Below are 19,795 nucleotides of genomic sequence, written 5' to 3'. Positions count from 1 at the left end.
CGCCTCCCCACGCCCGGCGCGCGCCAGCCGGCCCTTTTTTGGCTCTGATCGGGACCAGAAAGGCAGGGCCGCCGCGCTGGGGGAGCGAGGCTGAGCTGCCGCGCCCGGGACCAAGAGAAGAGACTGCTTCGGGGGCGCTGCCGCGACCCAGACAGGCCGGGCGAGCGCGGGAGGGAGCGGGCGGCCCTTCGCCGGCCTCCTCCTCCGGGCGCCATCCCCCGGCGCGCCCAACCCGGAACCCGGCAAGCGCGGGGGCGGGGAAGCGATCGCGCAGAACTGGCGGGCACCCCCGCGGCCCCTGGTCCCCCAGCCATGTCGGCGGAGGAGATGGTGCAGATCCGCCTGGAGGACCGCTGCTACCCGGTGAGCAAGAGGAAGCTCATCGAGCAGAGCGACTACTTCCGCGCCCTCTACCGCTCCGGCATGCGCGAGGCCCTGAGCCAGGAGGCCGGCGGCCCCGAAGTGCAGCAGCTGCGCGGCCTCAGCGCCCCGGGCCTGCGCCTGGTGCTGGACTTCATCAACGCCGGCGGGGCCCGCGAAGGCTGGCTCCTGGGCCCGCGGGGAGAGAAGGGTGGGGGGGCGGCGGAGGACGAGGAGATGGACGAGGTGAGCCTGCTGTCCGAGCTGGTGGAAGCGGCCTCCTTCCTGCAGGTCACGTCCCTGCTGCAGCTGCTGCTGTCCCAGGTGCGGCTGACCAACTGCCTGGAGTTATACCGCCTGGCGCAGGTGTACGGGCTGCCGGACCTGCAGGAGGCCTGCCTGCGCTTCATGGTCATCCACTTCCACGAGGTGCTGTGCAAGCCTCAGTTCCACCTCCTGGGGTCTCCTGCTCAGGCCCCAGGGGATGTCAGCCTGAAGCAGAGGCTGAGAGAGGGCCGGATGACTGGGACTCCTGTCCTCGTGGCCCTGGGGGATTTTTTGGGGGGGCCTTTGGCTCCTCACCCCTACCAGGGGGAGCCCCCCTCCATGCTCAGGTACGAAGAGATGACTGAACGTTGGTTCCCGCTGGCCAACAACCTTCCTCCTGACCTGGTGAATGTCAGGGGTTACGGGTCTGCCATCCTGGACAACTACCTCTTCATAGTGGGCGGGTACAGGATCACTAGCCAGGAGATCTCCGCTGCGCATTCCTACAATCCCAGCACCAACGAGTGGCTCCAGGTGGCCTCCATGAACCAGAAGAGGTAAGCACCCAGCGAGCGCTGCTGCTTTCTCATTCATTCATTTTGTTCATTAGTTTATTCCCGTAATGTTTACTGAGCAGTCACAGGAGGTTGTGCTGAGGTGGGAATGACATCTTCAGGAGTGTGGCTGGCCTTGACTCTGGCAAAGTTCCCAATGAACTAAGAACTTTCAAGGATGAAGAGGCCCCAGTGAAGTCAACTAGCTAAGTAGTTTCCTTGCAGGTATTGTGTCTTTAGGCAAACTGCTTTCTTTGCCTCTGTCCCAGTGGGAAAAACATTGTGGTTTTCCAGAAGGATACTTACAAATAAAATTGTTTTTCAATTTTGCTTTTATTTTTTATTTTTTAGGATCTGATAATGATGACACATTGGCAGCAACCTGTAACACTGACCTTGGGGGATTTTTGTTGTTGTCAATGACTTTGAAGTCTTCCATACTAGGGCACCAATCTATGATCAGGAGATAATCATTAGAATTGTATTAACATTAGCTGTATAGGATTGCTTTTCTTATTTTTTATCCTCTTTCTCATCTCACTTCCTTCCTAGGCATTGTTATTGACCCAAAGTTTCAACCTGGAAGTGGTCACCAACATTGTTAGAATATTTCCATCCATCCCAACCTTCTCCTTTCCCATCTTACAAATCCCTCCGGACATGAACTTGGGTGACATGAAAAAAAGATGAGAAAAGGAGGAGATTGGGGGAGAGTAAGATAAAGGAATCAGGAAAGGAATAGGAAAATAAGAGCAAAGAGCAAATACAGGAAGTGGTGGTATGAAATAAAGATGGTAGGGCACAAGATGGCCCAGAGCCATTCAGAAGTGGGGAGAAGAATCAGTGTAACTCAAGAAAGGACAAGAATACCCTTTCTTCTGGTCCAGCTGTATCCATCTCCAGTCCCACCGTGCTTCTTGCCCTGAAGTGTGGAGCAAGGAGTCGAGGGACTCACCGCCTGTCAAAGAAATTCTTAACAGGAATGGGGAGGCCATTACATATATTTACTTGACTCGAGGGTCCCCCCAGACCAGGGGGAATACTGGCTTTATTTCTACTATAATATAACATTTATTTTGGAAAGCATTCCTTTTTTTCTGATGATTAAAAATAATATATAGATATTCTATAAAACTGGAAAAATGGAAAAGAATAAAGAAACACAAAGGCTATCACTTCTACTCCCTCCTTCTGAGAGGGAATAACCATCTACAGGTTGGCATATTTTCTTCCAACCCCTTTTTAGTGCATTATTTACACTGTTGAGATGATACCATATTTAAAATTTGATATTAAAAGTGTTATTTTTAAACAAATTCTAGGAGCTTTCATTGAAGCAACACAGGAACACTCAGTGGTGCTCAGATTAGGGGTGGAAGGCCCCTCTGGTTGTCTGTCACTCCTACACATGTCTCTAGTTGTATCAATTGGTGCAGCCTCTAGCTCCACAGCTCTAACACAACACCTCATAAATTCTTTTTTTTTTTCTTCACAAATCCTTGGTAGTCTTTTTTTTTGCCCCTTTTTTCTTTGAAAAAAAAAAAAAGTATTTGAATGATGCAGGAATACATGCTTAGAAAAATTGCAAATGACACGAAAAACTATAGACTAAAATATATGTCTATCTGTAGACATACTTATATATTATAAATTTATAAATACATATTCATATTTATAAACTAAATGTATAGTCATATAAATACAAGTATGTTGATAGTGTTTAACGGAAAATGTATATATGTATGCATGTACATGTGGGGGCGCATATTTATACATAAATTTACTCAAATTGATTAGGTTAGCTGGTTTTTTCTATATCAACAGATGTCAGTTCACTTCACTCTTATTAATGGCTGTGTAGTATTCCAGCCTATGGAAGTACCATAATGTAACTAGCCTTTCCCTTGTTTATGAGCATTTAGATTGCTTCCATTTGCCATTATGAACAATGCTATAGTGGACATTTTGGTATATGTGTACATATCTTGCTAGGCATATTAAAGTTAGTTCTATATGGCAAATTCCTAGAATCCCTGGATAGGTGAGGCAGTGTCTGTACATTTAAAATTTTGGTAGCTCCTGCCAAATTGCCCATGAAAAAAATGGTTCTAATTTCCTCTTCTATCAAACACTGTCTAATCAACAGAGTTTGAACTTGCCAGTTCCCTAGACTCTTGCCAAGATATTATCATCATTTTTTATTTTTACCAGCCTACGGGGCAAAAATACTGGTGTGAATGTCTCTGATTGAAAGATTGTTCTTTTCCTATTATTACCAGCCATTTGTATAGTTTTGTAAATGGCCTTTACTAATTTTTTAAAAATTGACTTATTTTTTTATATTTATTTTAGAAGTTATATTTATGTATGTAGATATTAATCTCTTGTCTCTTAAGTAATATTGCCCATCTTTTCCCCTGTGTTTATTTTATTGTGAAGTTCAATAATGAAATGCCTGGAGTGACCAGGCAGGTGAAATCAGTGGGTAGAGGGTGGGAGTTAGGATGAACTAGAGAGCTATTGCCCCACCACGAGAGGGCTCCACCTCTCAGCCTCAGCAAGTTATTGCCAAGTAGAAGCGAGGAATGGTATGGCGGGAACTCCAGATATCCTGATTTTTTAGATATTTTTACTTCATTTTAAAAACAAATTAGTAACAATGATAAAAACCTTGTAGACCTAACAAAGTACAGCACTGGCCTTGTGAACCTCCAGTTTTGGACTTCAGATTTATGGCGTATGCTGGCTTATATAAAGAAATTTAAAATTCCTTTGTAGTCAAGTTTGTCGTGTGTGTCCTCTGAGCTTTTTAATCTTGCATAGTAAAAGATTCTACAAGCTAATAATATATAAGTACTTATCTATCTCATGGTCTATTTTATACTTTTGCCTTTTTACATTTAAATCTAAATCTGGGATTTATTTTCATATAAGGTGTAATGTAAGGTTATAATATGTTTTCTAAACGTCACAATAGCCTCAGTTCGTCTTACTGTAATTTGCAAAACCAGTTATCATATGCCAATTTTCCTGTTTTCAAATAGGCAGATTGACCATTCCTGTATCAATAACACATTTTAAAATCATTGCAGCTTGCTAACCTATTTTATTATTGTCAAGTAGCACAAAGACCCCTTTGTTCCATTTTGTTCTATTTTAATTGGCTGTTTTGTACACATCTTTTCCTTCAGGTAAACTTTAAAATCAGCTTGTCAAATCCTTCTGGAATTTTGATTGTGATTACATAACATTGATAGATTAATTTGGAAGAGGATTCACAATTTTATAATACTTTACAGAAAAACGGTTTGTTTTTCCAGGTATTTATTTAGGTCTTTCAGTCATTCAGAAAGATTTATTTTATTATCTTTGAGAGTTTGTATATTTTTTGTTAGGATTAGTCTTAGGTATTTCCCAGTTACTGTTTTTTTCCTACACAAATACTTTTTCCATTTTACTTTTTGATTGGTTATTGATGCCATATTGGAGTTTGCACCCTTCTTTATCTGTCTCATGCTTTGACTCAGATCTGACATAATCTCAACCAGGAGGACCTTCCTGAACCCTCAGTTGGGCTAAATGTTCAAACCCTGTGCCCCCTCTTGAATTGAAATTTTTTGTTTGTCTCTCTCCTTTTCAGTCAAGCTCAATTACTTATTCAATCAATGCTTATGAGGTGTGATTCACCATAAAATATGGTGAATGTTTAAATAAAAAAAATATTACAGTAAATGACACATTGCCATTAATCCCCCTCAGAATACTCCTCCTCTCTTTGAACACACTTATCCCATCATTTGTGCCACTTTCTGAAGCAGTTCTGGAAGTCCTCTTTCTGAGTGTCTTTAGTTGCACTGTTATGACTGCCTCTATGTCCTGAATCGATGCAAAACGTTTACCTTTCATGGTCATTTTAACTTTGAGGAAGAGCCAGAAGTCACATACTGCCAGATATAGTGAATAAGGTGGATGAGGGCACACAGTAATGTTTTCATTTGACAGAAAGTGAATGTACCAGAAGTGATGTGTGACACAGAGCCTTTCCGTTATGATCACAAAATACAGTGAATACTGCTGCCAAGTGCCATCCAACAGACAGGCAGGGATCTTCAATACGGGAAGTGGTACATTGAACCTTAGTTACAGTGTGTGACAAGTTTCAACTTGTTCGGTGCAGTCAGTCGGGTGTGAGCTACAGTTGAGAGAAGGTATGTTTTAAAGTGTGCCGTAAATCATCCTCCATCATGACAACGCTCCAGGTCACACATCACTTTTGGTATACATCAATTTCTGTCAAACAAAAACATTATGATGTGTCCTCATTAACGTTATTCACTGGATCTGGCACCGTGCGACTTCTGGCTCTTCCCCAAAAGTCAAAATGACCATGAAAGGTAAACATTTTGAATCAATTCAGGTCATCGAGGCAGCCACGACAGCGCAACTAAAGACAGTCATGAAAGAGGACTTCGTCAACAAACAATGGTCTCCTGGCCGAGATGGCATTAGAGTTGTCACACTTAGCTGTCCCCTCTCCTTTGAGCCACAGTTTTAGTATTTTAGAGCATTTTTAGAGGCGTGCAGTTGTCCAGAGGTTTTGTACACTGGTTAATGTTGCAGTGGAGCCTGAGAGTAGTGTGAAGGAAGGAAAACGGTGTGTTTTTTCCTCCCTCACCCTAACATAATTTTGGTCAACAGTTTAAATTGCTTTGTGCCCAGGGGCTTCTCAGAAATGGTAGTAGGTAGAAACCGTGACTACTTCTGTTTCCTAAGCTTGCCCTTCTCCACTTCCTGGACCCCAGGGATAGTTTAATACACAGGGAAGTGGCAGAAAGTAGGCAGCGGAAGGGAAAAGAGGAGATCGAAGGCCCTGGGTGGTCCACAGACTGTGCAGTCCTCTTCTGAGTAGTTGAGAAAGGATCTTGCCATTTCACTCTAATTTTCCCTGTAATAGTAACAAACTTTTCTATTTAGCAAGTCATACCAAAGGTTTGCATTTCCTGAGCTCTTACTCTGGGCAGCATATTGTGGTCACTACTTTAGACATTGGTTCCTATTTCATGCTAACAACATCTCTGTGAGATACCGTGTTTCCCCGAAAAGAAGACCTAGCCAGACCATCAGCTCTAATGCTTCTTTTGGAGCAAAAATTAATATAAGACCCGGTAGTGTAGTATAGTATAGTATAGTATAGTATAGTATAGTATAGTATAGTATAGTATAGTATATAAGACTCAGTCTAATATTATATTAAAATAAGACCGGGTCTTATATTAATTTTTGCTCCAAAAGACATATTAGAGCTGATGGTCCGGCTAGATCTTCTTTTCAGGGAAACACAGTATTACTGGTCCCTTTTCCCCAAAAGGGAAACCGAGGCTCAGTGAGTTTAATTAATTTGCACATAGTCACAGGACCAGTCCTCTGAGCCACTCAGACCTCTGTGCCATCCTGCCTCCCTACAGTTCTATACAGATATTGTTAATCGTTGCTATTTGTGCACTGCAGCTTATCATGTTTCTTGATACGTAGCTTTTAAGGATTTAAAGAGCTTTTCATTTCTTCTAAGTGAAGTAGAAATTACATCGTCTAGTTTTTCTGACTTTCAGTTCTATTTACTCTAAGTAAGTCAAATATGTAGCCACAACAAATTATTTGCTTTAAAACTTCTTTTTACCTCCTGAATGTATTATGTCAGGGATCAATATTAAGAAAACACTGCAGAGATCATCATTTTAAAAATAATTGCTAGCTTGGATTCATACCTTTACCATTCAGAAAGTGAAGAGTGGAAGAATTATTTTCAGAAAGTTGGAAATGAGGTGCTAAATGGCAAGAATTTATGGATGAGAGAGCATTTTATACCGAATCCCAGAGTATATTACGGCCAATAACTGTTGCAGTTGACAAATGAGAAACCAACCCTCCTGAAGTTGAAAAACTTAGGCTTATGACATGTAGAAAATCATTCCCTCTAGTGCTCTGCTTGTGTGTTACCCTTTTCAATTCTTAATACGTGTGATATTGTGCTCTTCTTATCCCCACTTCTCAGATGGGGAAACTGAGGCTCACATAAATTGAGACTCAGTGACTTGTCCAAGGTCACACTGCTGTTGAGTAGTGGAGCTGAGACTTCCCTGTACAATCCTGGGCTCATAATGCTTAACAGGATGCCTTTTCATTAAGTGGTCTGCTTTTGGGTGGCAGTTTTCATCTTAAAACAAATTCACTGTTGAAAAATGTTTCTCTTCAAGTGAATTTGAGCAGCATGTTAGGGTCTGGAGAGATGGCATTTACTTTTAACGGACTATTCATTCAGCCTCAAAAAGAAGCGCCTTACATGTTTGCTTAGGACAAATGATTATGCTGGATGAATACTAAAAACTGTTTTGATCTGACAAAATTTACTGTGTACCTGTGGGGAGCAAAAACAAATTGTGGGCTGGTAAAATTTAGTGCTTGTTTACAGGCTTTATTTCCTTTGGGTCCCCAAATTTGGACACATAGAAAGGGCATCATGGTCAGATTTTAAGGACCATTGGCAGCAGAAAGGGTAAGCCACACGAACCAGGGACCCCCCAGTAACTGCCACCCCTGTGAGGTCTGTTGGCATGAAAAATTGAATGGCTGGCTGGGTTTAATAGACAATAAGGGTTCTTGATGAAGAGTACTCCATTTACTGTCTGATTTGAATAACAAAATAACTAAACTTCATTTAAATATAAACATTACAGGCATCTTTAAAAAAAAATCTTAATTTTTGAGTAGATGGCTATCACGTACATATATTCTATATCATAATGCACTGATCTTTATTACACTCCTGTTAGGAGATCAGGCCTGAACTGCTGGTTCACTGCTGTTCTTTAGTCTACTCTTATGTACTTTTGTTCATTTGTAGCCTCTATCCCCCTTCTTTCTTAGGAAATTACAGTAGTACCTCGGTTTTCGAATGTCTCCGTTGACGAACATTTTGGTTTAGGAACACCGTAAACCCAGAAGTAAATGCTTCGGTTTCTAACACGCCTCCAACTCAAACATGTCACGTGGCTTCTGCTGAGTGCACGATCCTGAGGCCTAGCTGTCGGCTGTTTTCGAACATTTCAGAACTCAAGCAGTCTTCTGGAATCGATTATGTTCGAAAACCGAGGTACCACTGTATTACTTTGGGAGAAATCATTGTGTTGGTGTATGACATGGTCTCTCAACTCACCTGGTCTAGTCTCTTTATTTCAAATACCAGAAAAAGGAGATATTGTAAAGCTAGTATCATTTCTCTGTGTGCTACTTTCTGATGAGCTGCTCTGTCTCGACCCCCCTGTGATGGATATTATCCCCATGCTAGAGGTGAGGAAGTGAAGTGGTTGGGCCCGGTTCAGGTAGCTGTTTATCAGCTGAGCTGGGACTGGAAGGCGTGCCCCAGGTCTTCCTTTTGCATAATGCGCCTGCTCATACTGCTGTAAACTTGAGATTGTTGCACATATCACTACAGGTTGACCCAGCACTGCCACATGTTTATCCTTCCTGGCCTTCAAGGAGTCCATTAGTCTCTGTGTGCTAAAATGAAACAAATGAACTTTGTCTTAACTTTTCAATGCAAAAGTCATGAGATTTCAGTGTCAGAAGCCGAAGAGCAGCGTTTAATTCTTTACTTAAGATGGGGCTTCTTTAATTATTTAGTATTATGATAGATGAGTGGGCACTTGTTGATATAAGTATTTGTTGAGTTAACATGTGCACATACCCTAAGAATGCTGGATCAAACTATTTTTAATTAGTTCAGCGCTTTCCTCACTACCTGGTGTGTTGTGAAGTTCCGTATAAGGTGCCCTCCTCTGGAGGTGGGAGGAACGGTGATGTCGGGTGAGCTCACAGTCATGGGGTCTCTGAACCAGCCTTTAGCACCCCCACTTTGCATATGCCTCTATGTGGGAAGCACTGGTGTGGACCTAGAACGGAGCCTACCCACACGGTAGGAACAGTACGATGGACGTTCTGAGTACAGATGAGGGTGTGAGGTGGGTACGTTTCTCCCTTCTCATTTCTCTTACTCCTGAAAGAAGGTATTGAGTTTAGTGTCTACAGAGTGTCTTTGGTTGTAAGGCTGAGCAAGATCAGTCCTTGTTATGTTGGATGGATTATCTTCAATTGCTAAAGATTGGAGAATGCACCCTTCTTGGGGACTTTTGGGGACAAGCATGAAATTTGAGATGCCATTTGGTCATTCCTCTGTCCCCAGGCAGAATGGCACTCAACTTGGAGAGCTTATTTTCTTCAAATACCCAACAGATGACACACTCTGCTTTAGCAGTTCATGCCATCATCTTACTCCTTAATGATCAAAAGAACTGACTTTGTGGGCCCTTGTGTCTCTCTTTCAGATCTAACTTCAAACTTGTGGCTGTTAATTCAAAACTCTATGCCATTGGTGGGCAGGCCGTTTCTAACGTTGAGTGTTACAATCCTGAGCAGGATGCGTGGAATTTTGTGGCACCATTACCAAATCCTCTGGCTGAGTTCTCAGCCTGTGAGTGTAAGGGGAAAATTTATGTCATTGGAGGATATACAACCAGAGGTAAGTGAAGGGGCCACATAAGTGGTCCTCTCATACGTAAGCATTGGCATCCTAGGGAAGGGCAGAGGGTGCCCGAGGAAACGTTCTGGTGTATTTAAGTGCGATTTTGTGTATTACACACTGCATGTGTACATATCTGGAAGCAAACAAGTCCTGTATGACAGGAGTGGCTTGGGTAGGAGGGGCTTTTGATGCCTTTGTGTGAGCATGAAAATTGAATGGGGGAAGGGAGCTGTGAAAAAAAGACGCATTTTCTTTCTGCTTTAGAAACCCAGCCTTGCAGTCTGTCATCCTATGACTCGGCTGGGTAACTCCCATCCTTCTCCCAAACACACGGAATCCTCTCCATCCAGCACTGTGGAATTTGGTGCCAGAGCATCCGCACACCTTTGATTTCATTTTTTCCCGAACTGAGCACAAACATATCAGACACAGATTCTGGAAACTCAGCTCTAGGCATTTTTGTGTGTGAACATTTTATAGTTAATCATTTGGAGATAAAAAGTTTCTCCAGCAGGTTTTGCACTGCTCTTCTTGGTGGGAAGCTTCCCACGTGGTTGTGGGAGAAAGGCCGTGGCAGGCCCCCAAGAAGAGGTGTGCTTTCCCATGTAGCTCTCTCCCCACGTAAAACAAGTGTTTCCAGGTTAGCTCCTGGCCAAGGAAACGTATTGCTTCATTTGGTCTGACTGTAGGATGCCCAGAACTTACAGAAAAGGTGTAACTGAACCCTTTGGACTTTTAGCCACATCGAAAGAGCAGAGTTGGGTGGTGAACACACAATGGGATTTATAAATGATGTAATACAGAATGGTACACCTGAAATCTATGTAACTTTACTAACAATTGTCACCCCAATAAACTTTAATTAAAAAAAAAAAAAGAAAGAAAGAGCAGAGTTACCACTGTATTTGACATAGTGAAGTAACGTGTCACTCGTCTGGTACGATATGGGCAGGACAAAGCTCTCTAGCCCCGGCTGAATAACAAGCATGGAGATGTGATGCTGGTGACCCCATTAGGCCGCACACAACCATATCCAGCTTTGTAAAGGACAGAAAACCACATGCTAATAGAGTGTAGGTGACAAAAGTTTTATCACCATAACTAAATGTGTCTTGTTTTGGGGATTTATGTTAGAGGAAGAAGTTAAATGTAAGGTGTTGTAGGAGCACCTGAGTTACTTCTTTCTTTTTGGTGACAGCAAAAGATTTTGATGAACACTTCTGTAATACCTCCAAACAGTTCATTTGGTGGAGAGGATGGTGGGTGGTGTTTTAGTTTCCTGTGGCCCATTTAACAAACGACCACAAACTTGGTGGCCTAAAACAAGAGAAATGTGTTCGCTCACAGTTCTGGAGACCAGAAGTCTGAAGTACAGGTGTCAGCAGAGTCATGCTCCCTCTGAAGGCAAGAATCCCTCCTTGCCTCTTCCTGCCCAGGTGGCTTCAGGTGCTCCATGGCCAGTGGCTGTGTAACGCCAATCTCTGCCTCCGTCTTCACAATGCCTGCTTTTCTGTGTGTATCTGTGTCTTTTCCTCTCTGTCTCTTATAAGGACACACTTTTGATTGGATCTAGTGCCCACCTGCATAATCTGGGATGATCTCCTCTTAAGAGTCTTAACTTCTTAACTTAATTACATCTGCAAAGACCCTTTTTCCAAATAAGGTCTCATTCACAGGCTCTGGGGGTTAGGAGGTGGACATATCTTTTTGAGGGCCACCATTCAACTCCCTGCCAGTGACATGTTTATTTATGCATTTAAGGAGAGGCAGTGACAAGGAACTGCATGGGAAGCAGTGAGCTGTTTTTTGTTGTTGTTGTTTTTCACTCCAAGTTTTCATCACTCATGGAGGTGTATATTCCTGGGATTCTGCCCTAGTGACTTGTCACTGAAGATAATTACCAGCGGATCCTTTACAAATCATTGAAAAAAACGAAAAAAAGAGGCATAGCAGTCATTTCTTTTATCTTCAACCTTGGTGTTCAGGTTATACAGGTCAACTTTATATGCTTAACTAAACCGTGGCCTCCAAAGAATTCCTGTGTGTGCATATGTACTCCTGTATGCCTTTTCTCCCAGGAAAGCAAGTAGTTACTTCCTTGTGAACGTTTCTGAGAATTCTGATTCCTCCCTAGGTTTTGTAACCCAGCATGCACCCTGTGGGCTGACATAATGCATGTATCTCTTGGCTTCTCTTTTAACCCGGAGCTGTGACGCACTGACAGGCAGTACCGTAACCCAAAGAGTACTCTGCTGGTAGATTTCCTAGTTTTTCCATGACCCTGGCTGAGTAAATGTTCTTTAGATTTGACCTGGAAAACCCTTGCTTCTGTGTGTTTTAGTTTCAAAAGCTACTACTAATGTACCTTTTTCACTTGGGCCACCCACTGTGATTCCTGTCCCAGTTTTCCCCAAGCCAAATACCCATGATGGGATGCTTAGGTGATGTGGGTGGGTGGATGTTTGTGTAAGCGTTGAACACGAGTTTTCTAAGATGAGAGGGCAGGACAGTTACTTGTACTCTGAAGCCCTTCTCCTCCTCTGCTTCGGCTCTTCCTAGCACTTCCTAATAGTTCTTTGTACTTAAAAGAAATCATAATTGTCATTAAAAAACACACACAAAAAAAAACAACCCAAAACACCTCAGGACTTAAAGTTGTGTTCTGAGCCTGCCGATTTGTTAAGTTAGGTGAGAATTTTAGGATGCGGTAAGTACTAGTTCATGATTTTTATGATAGCTATTTGATTATTTTAATTGTTTAGCAGGCACTTAAGAAATTAAAAGACATTCATTAGAAAGGAATAGCAACCACTAAAGGGAAGAAGGGTGATTTGTTAAACATCAAAGTCGACTTTAAAGGTAAAAGCGAAAAGACCATTCCAGCAACTCAAACCACCTCATCATGGTCTGAGCCCTTGTTGGGTGAGGAGAGAAAACATTTACAGAAGACCTGGAAAGACCTTCAGACCTGGAACTGAGAAATACATTGAAGCCTCACTAGAATAAGTCCTTTGTTCATGCGGCAGGAAGCCAGGTTACTAAAGAGTACTCTCTGAAAGATTAGTCACCAAACTCGCACTATCTGTTAGAATAAGCATTATCACAATAGCTACAGTAAGAACAAATATAGGGAGGTTATTCGGGTGGGTAGATAACAGAAAGACAGATCCCTGAAGCTACAACAGTTCTGGAATTTCTGCAGGTTGGGGACATGGGCACACACAGGACTGCTCTACTTTCAGTTCCCTCTGCCCTCTTAGGAGGCACTCGACTTGGTACTAGGCATAGTGGTGGAGTTCTTCAATCATTCTAACGAGGAGTGAGCCCTTTGGGCACAGCAGGAAGTTGCCACCAGCTCCTGCAGCAATCGCAGTGCTGTATACTTTAGTTGTGTGCCGGTTCCCAAGCTGAGCTGTCTCTTCTCCTGACAGGTTTGTTTTTTCTTTAATTTGTTTTAAAAAAAAGACGGAAACAACAGACAGAAAGTTCATTCTTTCTGATAACTCAGAGCATTTTTTTCCCCCTGCTGGGGCTAAACTATTCCATTTATTGTTTCTTAGAGAAGAAAAGAAAAGGAAAAAAAAAAAAAGAACAAAAAACGAAACTAGATATTTTAAAATTCACAAACATTTTTCCAAAAAAAACCAGGTGATATTTTTCCTTAAGACAGCTATTACTTCAAAATAATTTCAGAGCAGTCTTTCATCTCTTATTGGATTTGATCCACACAGTAACTAACCATCTCCTGAGAAATGGGCTGGGGAGCGGGAAGGGTCTTATTTAATGTGTCTCTGGTGTTAAAATCGGGAAACAGAACTGCCACCTGTTCCTACGGTTTGAAAGCCAGAGGTGAGACTTGTGTTACTTGCGCTTCTCCTGACTTGCAACTTTTATGTCCTTTCCTTTACACAGCCTCTGAGATCCTGCTTGGCTCACTTGTCCTGTTTCACAGTTACAGTAGACTCCATTGTCAGGAATAGAGCTTCTTGGGGCTCAGCCTGCCATCTGTGTTGAGGCGTCAGTAGTTATGTAGATGTTGATGAGGGTTCTGGGACTCTGATTCTTTTCACGTTGGCCTGGTGGTTCTAAAGGGTGTAAGCGTGCCTGGGAGGAAGGAGGTGCCCAAATCACAGCAGCTCATCTCCCTGCCTTACCGATTGAGAGCCCCCCCTCCCCCAGGGAGGGGACATGCCTGAATGTGAGGTGAAATGGGGACAATTCTAAACAGATCCCTTCCCAGCCATTTCCAAAACCGTGTGCCCGACCTCTGCTTTTCTGAAATCGGTTTGCCTTGGTGTTACCACATTATTCAGGTGGAGGCAGACATTGATACACAGCCTAAGCCATCAGTGGCATTTCATATGGCTCTGTCATCACTTGGCTTCTTTCTTCCTTTCAGACCGGAACATGAACATTCTGCAGTACTGCCCCTCTTCCGACATCTGGACACTCTTCGAAACGTGCGACGTCCACATTCGCAAGCAGCAGATGGTGTCTGTTGAGGAGACCATCTACATCGTGGGGGGGTGTCTCCATGAACTGGGGCCCAACCGGAGGAGCAGCCAGAGTGAGGATATGCTCACCGTGCAGTCCTACAATACTGTCACCCGGCAGTGGCTTTACCTCAAGGAGAACACGTCCAAATCAGGTCTTAACTTGACGTGTGCCCTTCATAACGACGGCATCTACATCATGAGCAGAGACGTTACCCTTTCAACCAGCTTGGAACATCGAGTTTTCCTCAAGTACAACATCTTTTCAGATAGTTGGGAAGCATTTAGGCGTTTTCCAGCCTTTGGACATAACTTGCTCGTTTCCTCTCTTTATCTGCCCAATAAAGCAGAAACATGAGTTGACTTAGTATTTAAAAGAAACCTGGTTCAAGACCAAAAAAAAAAAAAAAAAAACACACACAAAAAAATGTGTATGTCCCATTTCAAGGGCGACTGATTTCTAAAGGGAAAACATGGGTTGCAGTAGGTCGCATATACAACAGCTGTAAATAAGCTTACTTGAACTCATTACTTGAACACTTGTGGAGAAAGGAGACCAACTTTATTATTTTTTTAATTATTGGTTGTTAAATTATGGGAGCAAATCCATGACAATGTTTTCATCCAGATGTCCCTCTTGGGCCAATGAATGAAACTGATCAGCAAAAAGCAGATTTCATCTTGTCTGCTTAGCAAAGGGCCAAAGTCAATGATTGGCATGGGTGGTAAAGATGCTTTTAAAATCTGTTTTATTTAGGTTACTTGAAATATCATTAATACCTTTGGCGAGATATTTTTTGTTCTTAATTTACTTGACAAACATTTATGTTATAATAACACTGTCATTCTCCCCTCTTGTCCCTCAGTTATATACCCACATGTACTTACTGTGTGTTTAAAACAGGGTTCTGTGCTCAGATATTTTATTTGCACAATACCTTTCAGGAAACTTCAATGATGGAACCCTATCCTGAAGCCTTGCAAGCATCCAGTCCTCCCCAAAACTTGCATAAAAACTTTCTCAGCTATTTTCCCAGTCTTTTTTGCAGTTATGAATGCTATAAATAGGCAGATACAACCTTTTATTTTATTTACATGGCAGATTGCAGATTTATGTGGTCAGATAAGTTGCATTGCTAGGCATTCTGTATTGTTTAAAAGAGAGGATATATTGTTTAAAAGATGGATATATATATTTATATTTTTAAAATTGAGTCTTAAATTTAAATTCAGATGGGAAGGGAAGGAAATACCAAATAAAAACAATTGCCTTTAAGGGTTACTTTTATTGAATGTATTCAACTTAGTTCTTTTTTTAAGATTGAAAAAATAACCTTATATTTAGATCAGGCATCTTTCTAATTTAGTTTTAGCGTTTTAATTCATGCTTTGCTTTTGTGGGGTAAGGTGAGGAAAGCTGTGAAACGTTTGTGCTGGAGAGAGGGGGAGAAGCTCTTATAGAAGTGGAATAGTATCTGGTGGTATTTTTGAAATTAGGTAAGGAGCTCTCCTTGTGTTGGTTGGTAAACGGAACCCTGCTCAGGCAGTGGTTTGTTTTCACTAAGTCATTTAACAATGGATAAACGCTTCTACCAATCATAGACCAGCATTTCTTTAAAAACATATGCACATACTTAAGGAAATTTCATTTTAATTGAAAAACACTTTCTGAAATTCTTTGATCTTTTGTAATGGAATCAGTGAAACTGTGAGCTGGATTCCATCTTTCTGTCCTAACATTCCAGTTACAGCGTGCCTCACTTTAAGAAAGTCCCACAAAAAATAAAGACTGTCGTGGCAAATGGATGCATTCAGCAGACACAGAGCACCTTCAGCATATATTCCCTGTGCATGTGTAGTACAGAGGAGCTGATTGCTTCAGCAGAGTTCTTCAGTTTATCAAAGGAGTCACTACAGGGTTTCTTACAACAGTCACCTGCTCGTATATTTAAAATGAGGGTCTCGTAAAAATTCTGTTTGCACCACTTTTCAGGAACACTATTAGGTAAAATGAGATAAGCCTTTATTGTGGACATGGAGACAGATCATTGTATCTTGTCACCAAATAATCTTATCAGTACTCTGCTTAGAACATTATTTAAGGGTTTCTAAGTCATATCCATTTATTCTCAAATACTTAGCGTTTTTTTGTTTTGTTTTTTTATCTCTGAGTTGAAATCTTCCTGGGAATGGTACTTTAATAATAGATTTATATTAATTTATATTCATTACAGAATTAGTTTCCAGTGACCTATAATTTCATTACATGTATTTAAGCATCTTATTTATTTTAGATAGTGTTAACTTCCGTTGCTAACAAGCTTAACCTTTTTAATGCTTAACTTTATATATTTAAAAGATTCTAGCCAGTTGAATTAGTTCTGGGCAAACAATTGGAGATGAGCTTGTAAATAACCACATTATATAAAATGCAATATTAATCCTGCCAACCAGTTCTCTTCCTGATTACATTTTTTGGGGTCTGTTTTCTTAATGCCAACAATTATATTCTTGGACCAGAAGGCATACTCTGATCCACAAAGCTCTTTTGATAAGTCAGGTTTCATGTGTGTTTAAATGTGCATATCTGTGAGTGTGTGTGTTTGTGTGTGTGTGCGCGCGCACGCACGTGCACGCGTGCATTTTATAGCTCTCTCTAAGATACACAGGCTTCCAGCAAGGTTTTGTTACTCTGGGCTGCCAGCAGTGCTTGGACAAGGTGGAACGTGCAGTAGGAATATTTCTGTGGATTTGGGAGATCGTCCTTCCTGCTGTGCATATCAGCTGTGTTGACAGTTTGATGGTAATTTTAATTTAGCTCTGTTCCCTTGTTGGTGCCTATGTTATATTGAAGACAACATATGATGAAAGCAAAGTTTCTTTGAAAGTCTCCCCTCGTCCCCCAGAATTTTGCTGTTAGATAATATCCCTCTCTTTTCTTTCTTTCTCTAAATGTTTTATCTTTCTTTTATGAGATGCTTCTATGGAGTGCTGACTTCCCATGATGGTGAGGAAGTTACTAGGAGGCCCCTCAGTGGTAGCCATCCTGCCAGAAGCAACCTGTTTTCCTAAGAATGGTCTGAATGGCAGAGTGGATTGGTAAAGGAAGGTTATTGATTCTTTCTATCATTATTTTCTGGTTTTCTTTTCAACCCCCTTAGTTTCAGAGTCCTCTGCCCTTAGCGTCCTTTAAAAGTTTTTCTGATGAGTGTACGAAATGATTATTTCAACAGTATTGGTTCAGTCATAACAATGAAGTACTGAGAAGGTTATGGATACTGGTAAGAAATAAGTAGATTAAGATTGAGCATGAATACCAAAGAGAATTCAACTCTGCCATTCTTTTTTTGAACCAAAATCCCAAATAATTGGATTGGTATCAAATGCCTTAGATATCAATTAAAGTTATACTGAGATGGACAGAGCTCTTTCTCTACAAAGGGAGTAATCAAGTAAATGCTTACTGTCTTTCAATAAATAACTGCATATTGAGCATTGTGGATGCCGTGTTTTGAAGCCTTCAGGTAAAGTCATGACTCTACCTGTTCGGCCATATGGTGAAATACCTTGGCCTTCCTAGTCAACCATCATTTAATGAGCTGTGGCTTAATGGCAGAGCACTCGAGAGGCAGCATAGCAACAGGAAGGGAACATGCGTGAGTGTTGGGGGTACCTTCCTCCTAGACGAGGGATTGGGGAATATATAACATCTTCCACCATTTCAAAATGGCATTATGGATGGGTGGCATTCCTTTCCTCTGTGCCAGGAACTGACCTCAGAATCCATGTTGTCGATGCTTCCAGGCAGCCATTACCAGTCCATCAGAGAGAGATGAAATCCATTTGTCATCCCTGCCTTAGCGGAGCGAGTGAATTAGGTGGGTAGTTACCACCCAAGATGGTTCTGAAAGCAATGAGCTGGTTCAGCTCAGTTCCCTGGTTCTCAGAAATACTGAATGTCTATCATGTACAAGACAATGCTAAGACCTGGGTATACAGACATAAATAAGCCACCATCCCTGACCTTGAAGAGCTTACCACCTTGTGAAAGTGTTCACTGTAATCGTAGCGAGAGTGTCTGCAAAAATGCCCACGTTTGTCAGGCATGGTGGAGTCTTCAGTCCTGGTCCCATGTGTCCATTTATCATTTGCTAACAATAATTACGAACCAGGTTTTCTCTAAATTTGCACATTATGTTTTTGTTTTTATGGCATGGTTTTTTTCTTACTACTTTTCATAGTCTTCTATGTACTTCATTTTTTTTTTTTTTTGAAAAAAAAAGTATGTGATCTGCTTTATTTAAAAATACTTACTAGGCACCACAGCCTATCTAGCTGAGGGCTCAGCTGCTTAAGTCGATGAAAAGGAGGGGCAAAGCCAGGGAAGGAAGTATTGGGAGAGAGGCAAGCTGTGTGCATGTGCATTTATACCTATGCCTTTAAAACACTTCTGTAGAAAGTATTAATAAAGAAATAGTGATTAAGACACTAGTTCTGACTGAAAGTCAGGAGATTTTGCCTTTGTGATAACTATCAAAGGGTAATTTTCCATACTCATGTTTCTTTCACATAAGAGTATGTTTTTCATTTTTGTGTGTGTTAATTTTGGAACACGATATAAAATACACACCAGATGACACACATGTTGACTTCTGTACTTGACATCACCACTTTTATCCATTCCTACAGGAAACAGATTAAAAGACTGCCAGTTTGGAGGAGTGAAAGGGTACTGAAATTTCTTTGATAGAGTTGGCTGGTGCTTTCTCAAATGGATGTCATAGTTTGTTACTAGTAAAGAAAATGAAAATATAATTTGCATTGTGTCATTTTAAAAAAAATTGAATTAGGGGCTCTTTAGATGTCTCTACATTGTTTTCATATCTAGTGGTCATTTTAGGAAAAATCTGTAGAATGAACAGTTATGTTTTGTTATGAAGATACTTTGTGTAAAAGGTTGTATTGCGTTTTCAATTTCAAGTGTGGCTTAAAATGTAAACATATGATTCATTTAAATACAATGATGCTTATGAAGCACTCACTCAAACAGCATTGTTTTTGTGCTTAGAGCTATAGAAGAATATCTCTTCAAATAAAGTAGTTCTAAATCAGTTTTTGTTGTCTGTTAGGTACTGTGTACCAGCTGTGTACTCAGGGCTGAGCCAGAGCTGGGAGGAAAGAGGGGAAGCATGAGACAAGCCCTGCCGAGGGAGAGCTCCTGATTGGCAGAGAAGGCAGACTAACACCCGCGGACCAGTTAGAGAGGTGGTAATCCTGTTGAAGGAAGAGCCAAGTGGCAGTAGCACAAGTTATGAGAGCTGTTAGAATTTGCAGAAGAGGGATCTGGGAGGAAGATCTCGGAATCCTTATAATTCTGAATGAAAGAATGAAGTCTAAATCCCATACTTTAGAAATTCGGACCCACCATGATCTGTTCTCTCTGTTTTCTAACTTTTCCCACTGTTTCCTTTTCAGCGCCCTTTACTCCAGGAAAACTGAAACACAACTCCTTGTTTTTCTATTGTGTTAGTTATGACTGCCTG

At 41.5% G+C, this 19,795-nt stretch overlaps 1 protein-coding gene across 1 annotated transcript; it reads left to right on the top strand.

Annotated features, from left to right (window-relative positions):
* Positions 1–53: 53 nt before the first annotated feature.
* KLHL42 (kelch like family member 42) lies at positions 54–19,363 on the top strand. The gene is made up of 3 exons (XM_019737270.2): positions 54–1,184; positions 9,563–9,756; positions 14,159–19,363. The coding sequence occupies exons 1-3, from the start codon at positions 313–315 to the stop codon at positions 14,608–14,610; spliced, it is 1,518 nt and encodes a 505-aa protein (XP_019592829.1). The 5' UTR covers positions 54–312; the 3' UTR covers positions 14,611–19,363.
* The last annotated feature ends 432 nt before the right edge of the window (positions 19,364–19,795 follow it).

The sequence above is a fragment of the Rhinolophus sinicus genome, linkage group LG02 (assembly GCF_036562045.2).
Source record: "Rhinolophus sinicus isolate RSC01 linkage group LG02, ASM3656204v1, whole genome shotgun sequence".
Lineage (NCBI taxonomy): Eukaryota > Metazoa > Chordata > Mammalia > Chiroptera > Rhinolophidae > Rhinolophus > Rhinolophus sinicus.
The sequence above is the reverse complement of the archived record's forward strand: the minus strand, read 5'-3'. Positions and strand labels throughout refer to the sequence as shown.

Bases quoted from the DNA above. Each gene is read 5' to 3' on its own strand.
- KLHL42 (XM_019737270.2), top strand. From the start codon at position 313: ATGTCGGCGGAGGAGATGGTGCAGATCCGCCTGGAGGACCGCTGCTAC. The intron at 1,185-9,562 runs GTAAGCACCCAG...TCTCTCTTTCAG, and splicing joins GCCTCCATGAACCAGAAGAG to ATCTAACTTCAAACTTGTGG. The intron at 9,757-14,158 runs GTAAGTGAAGGG...TCTTCCTTTCAG, and splicing joins TGGAGGATATACAACCAGAG to ACCGGAACATGAACATTCTG.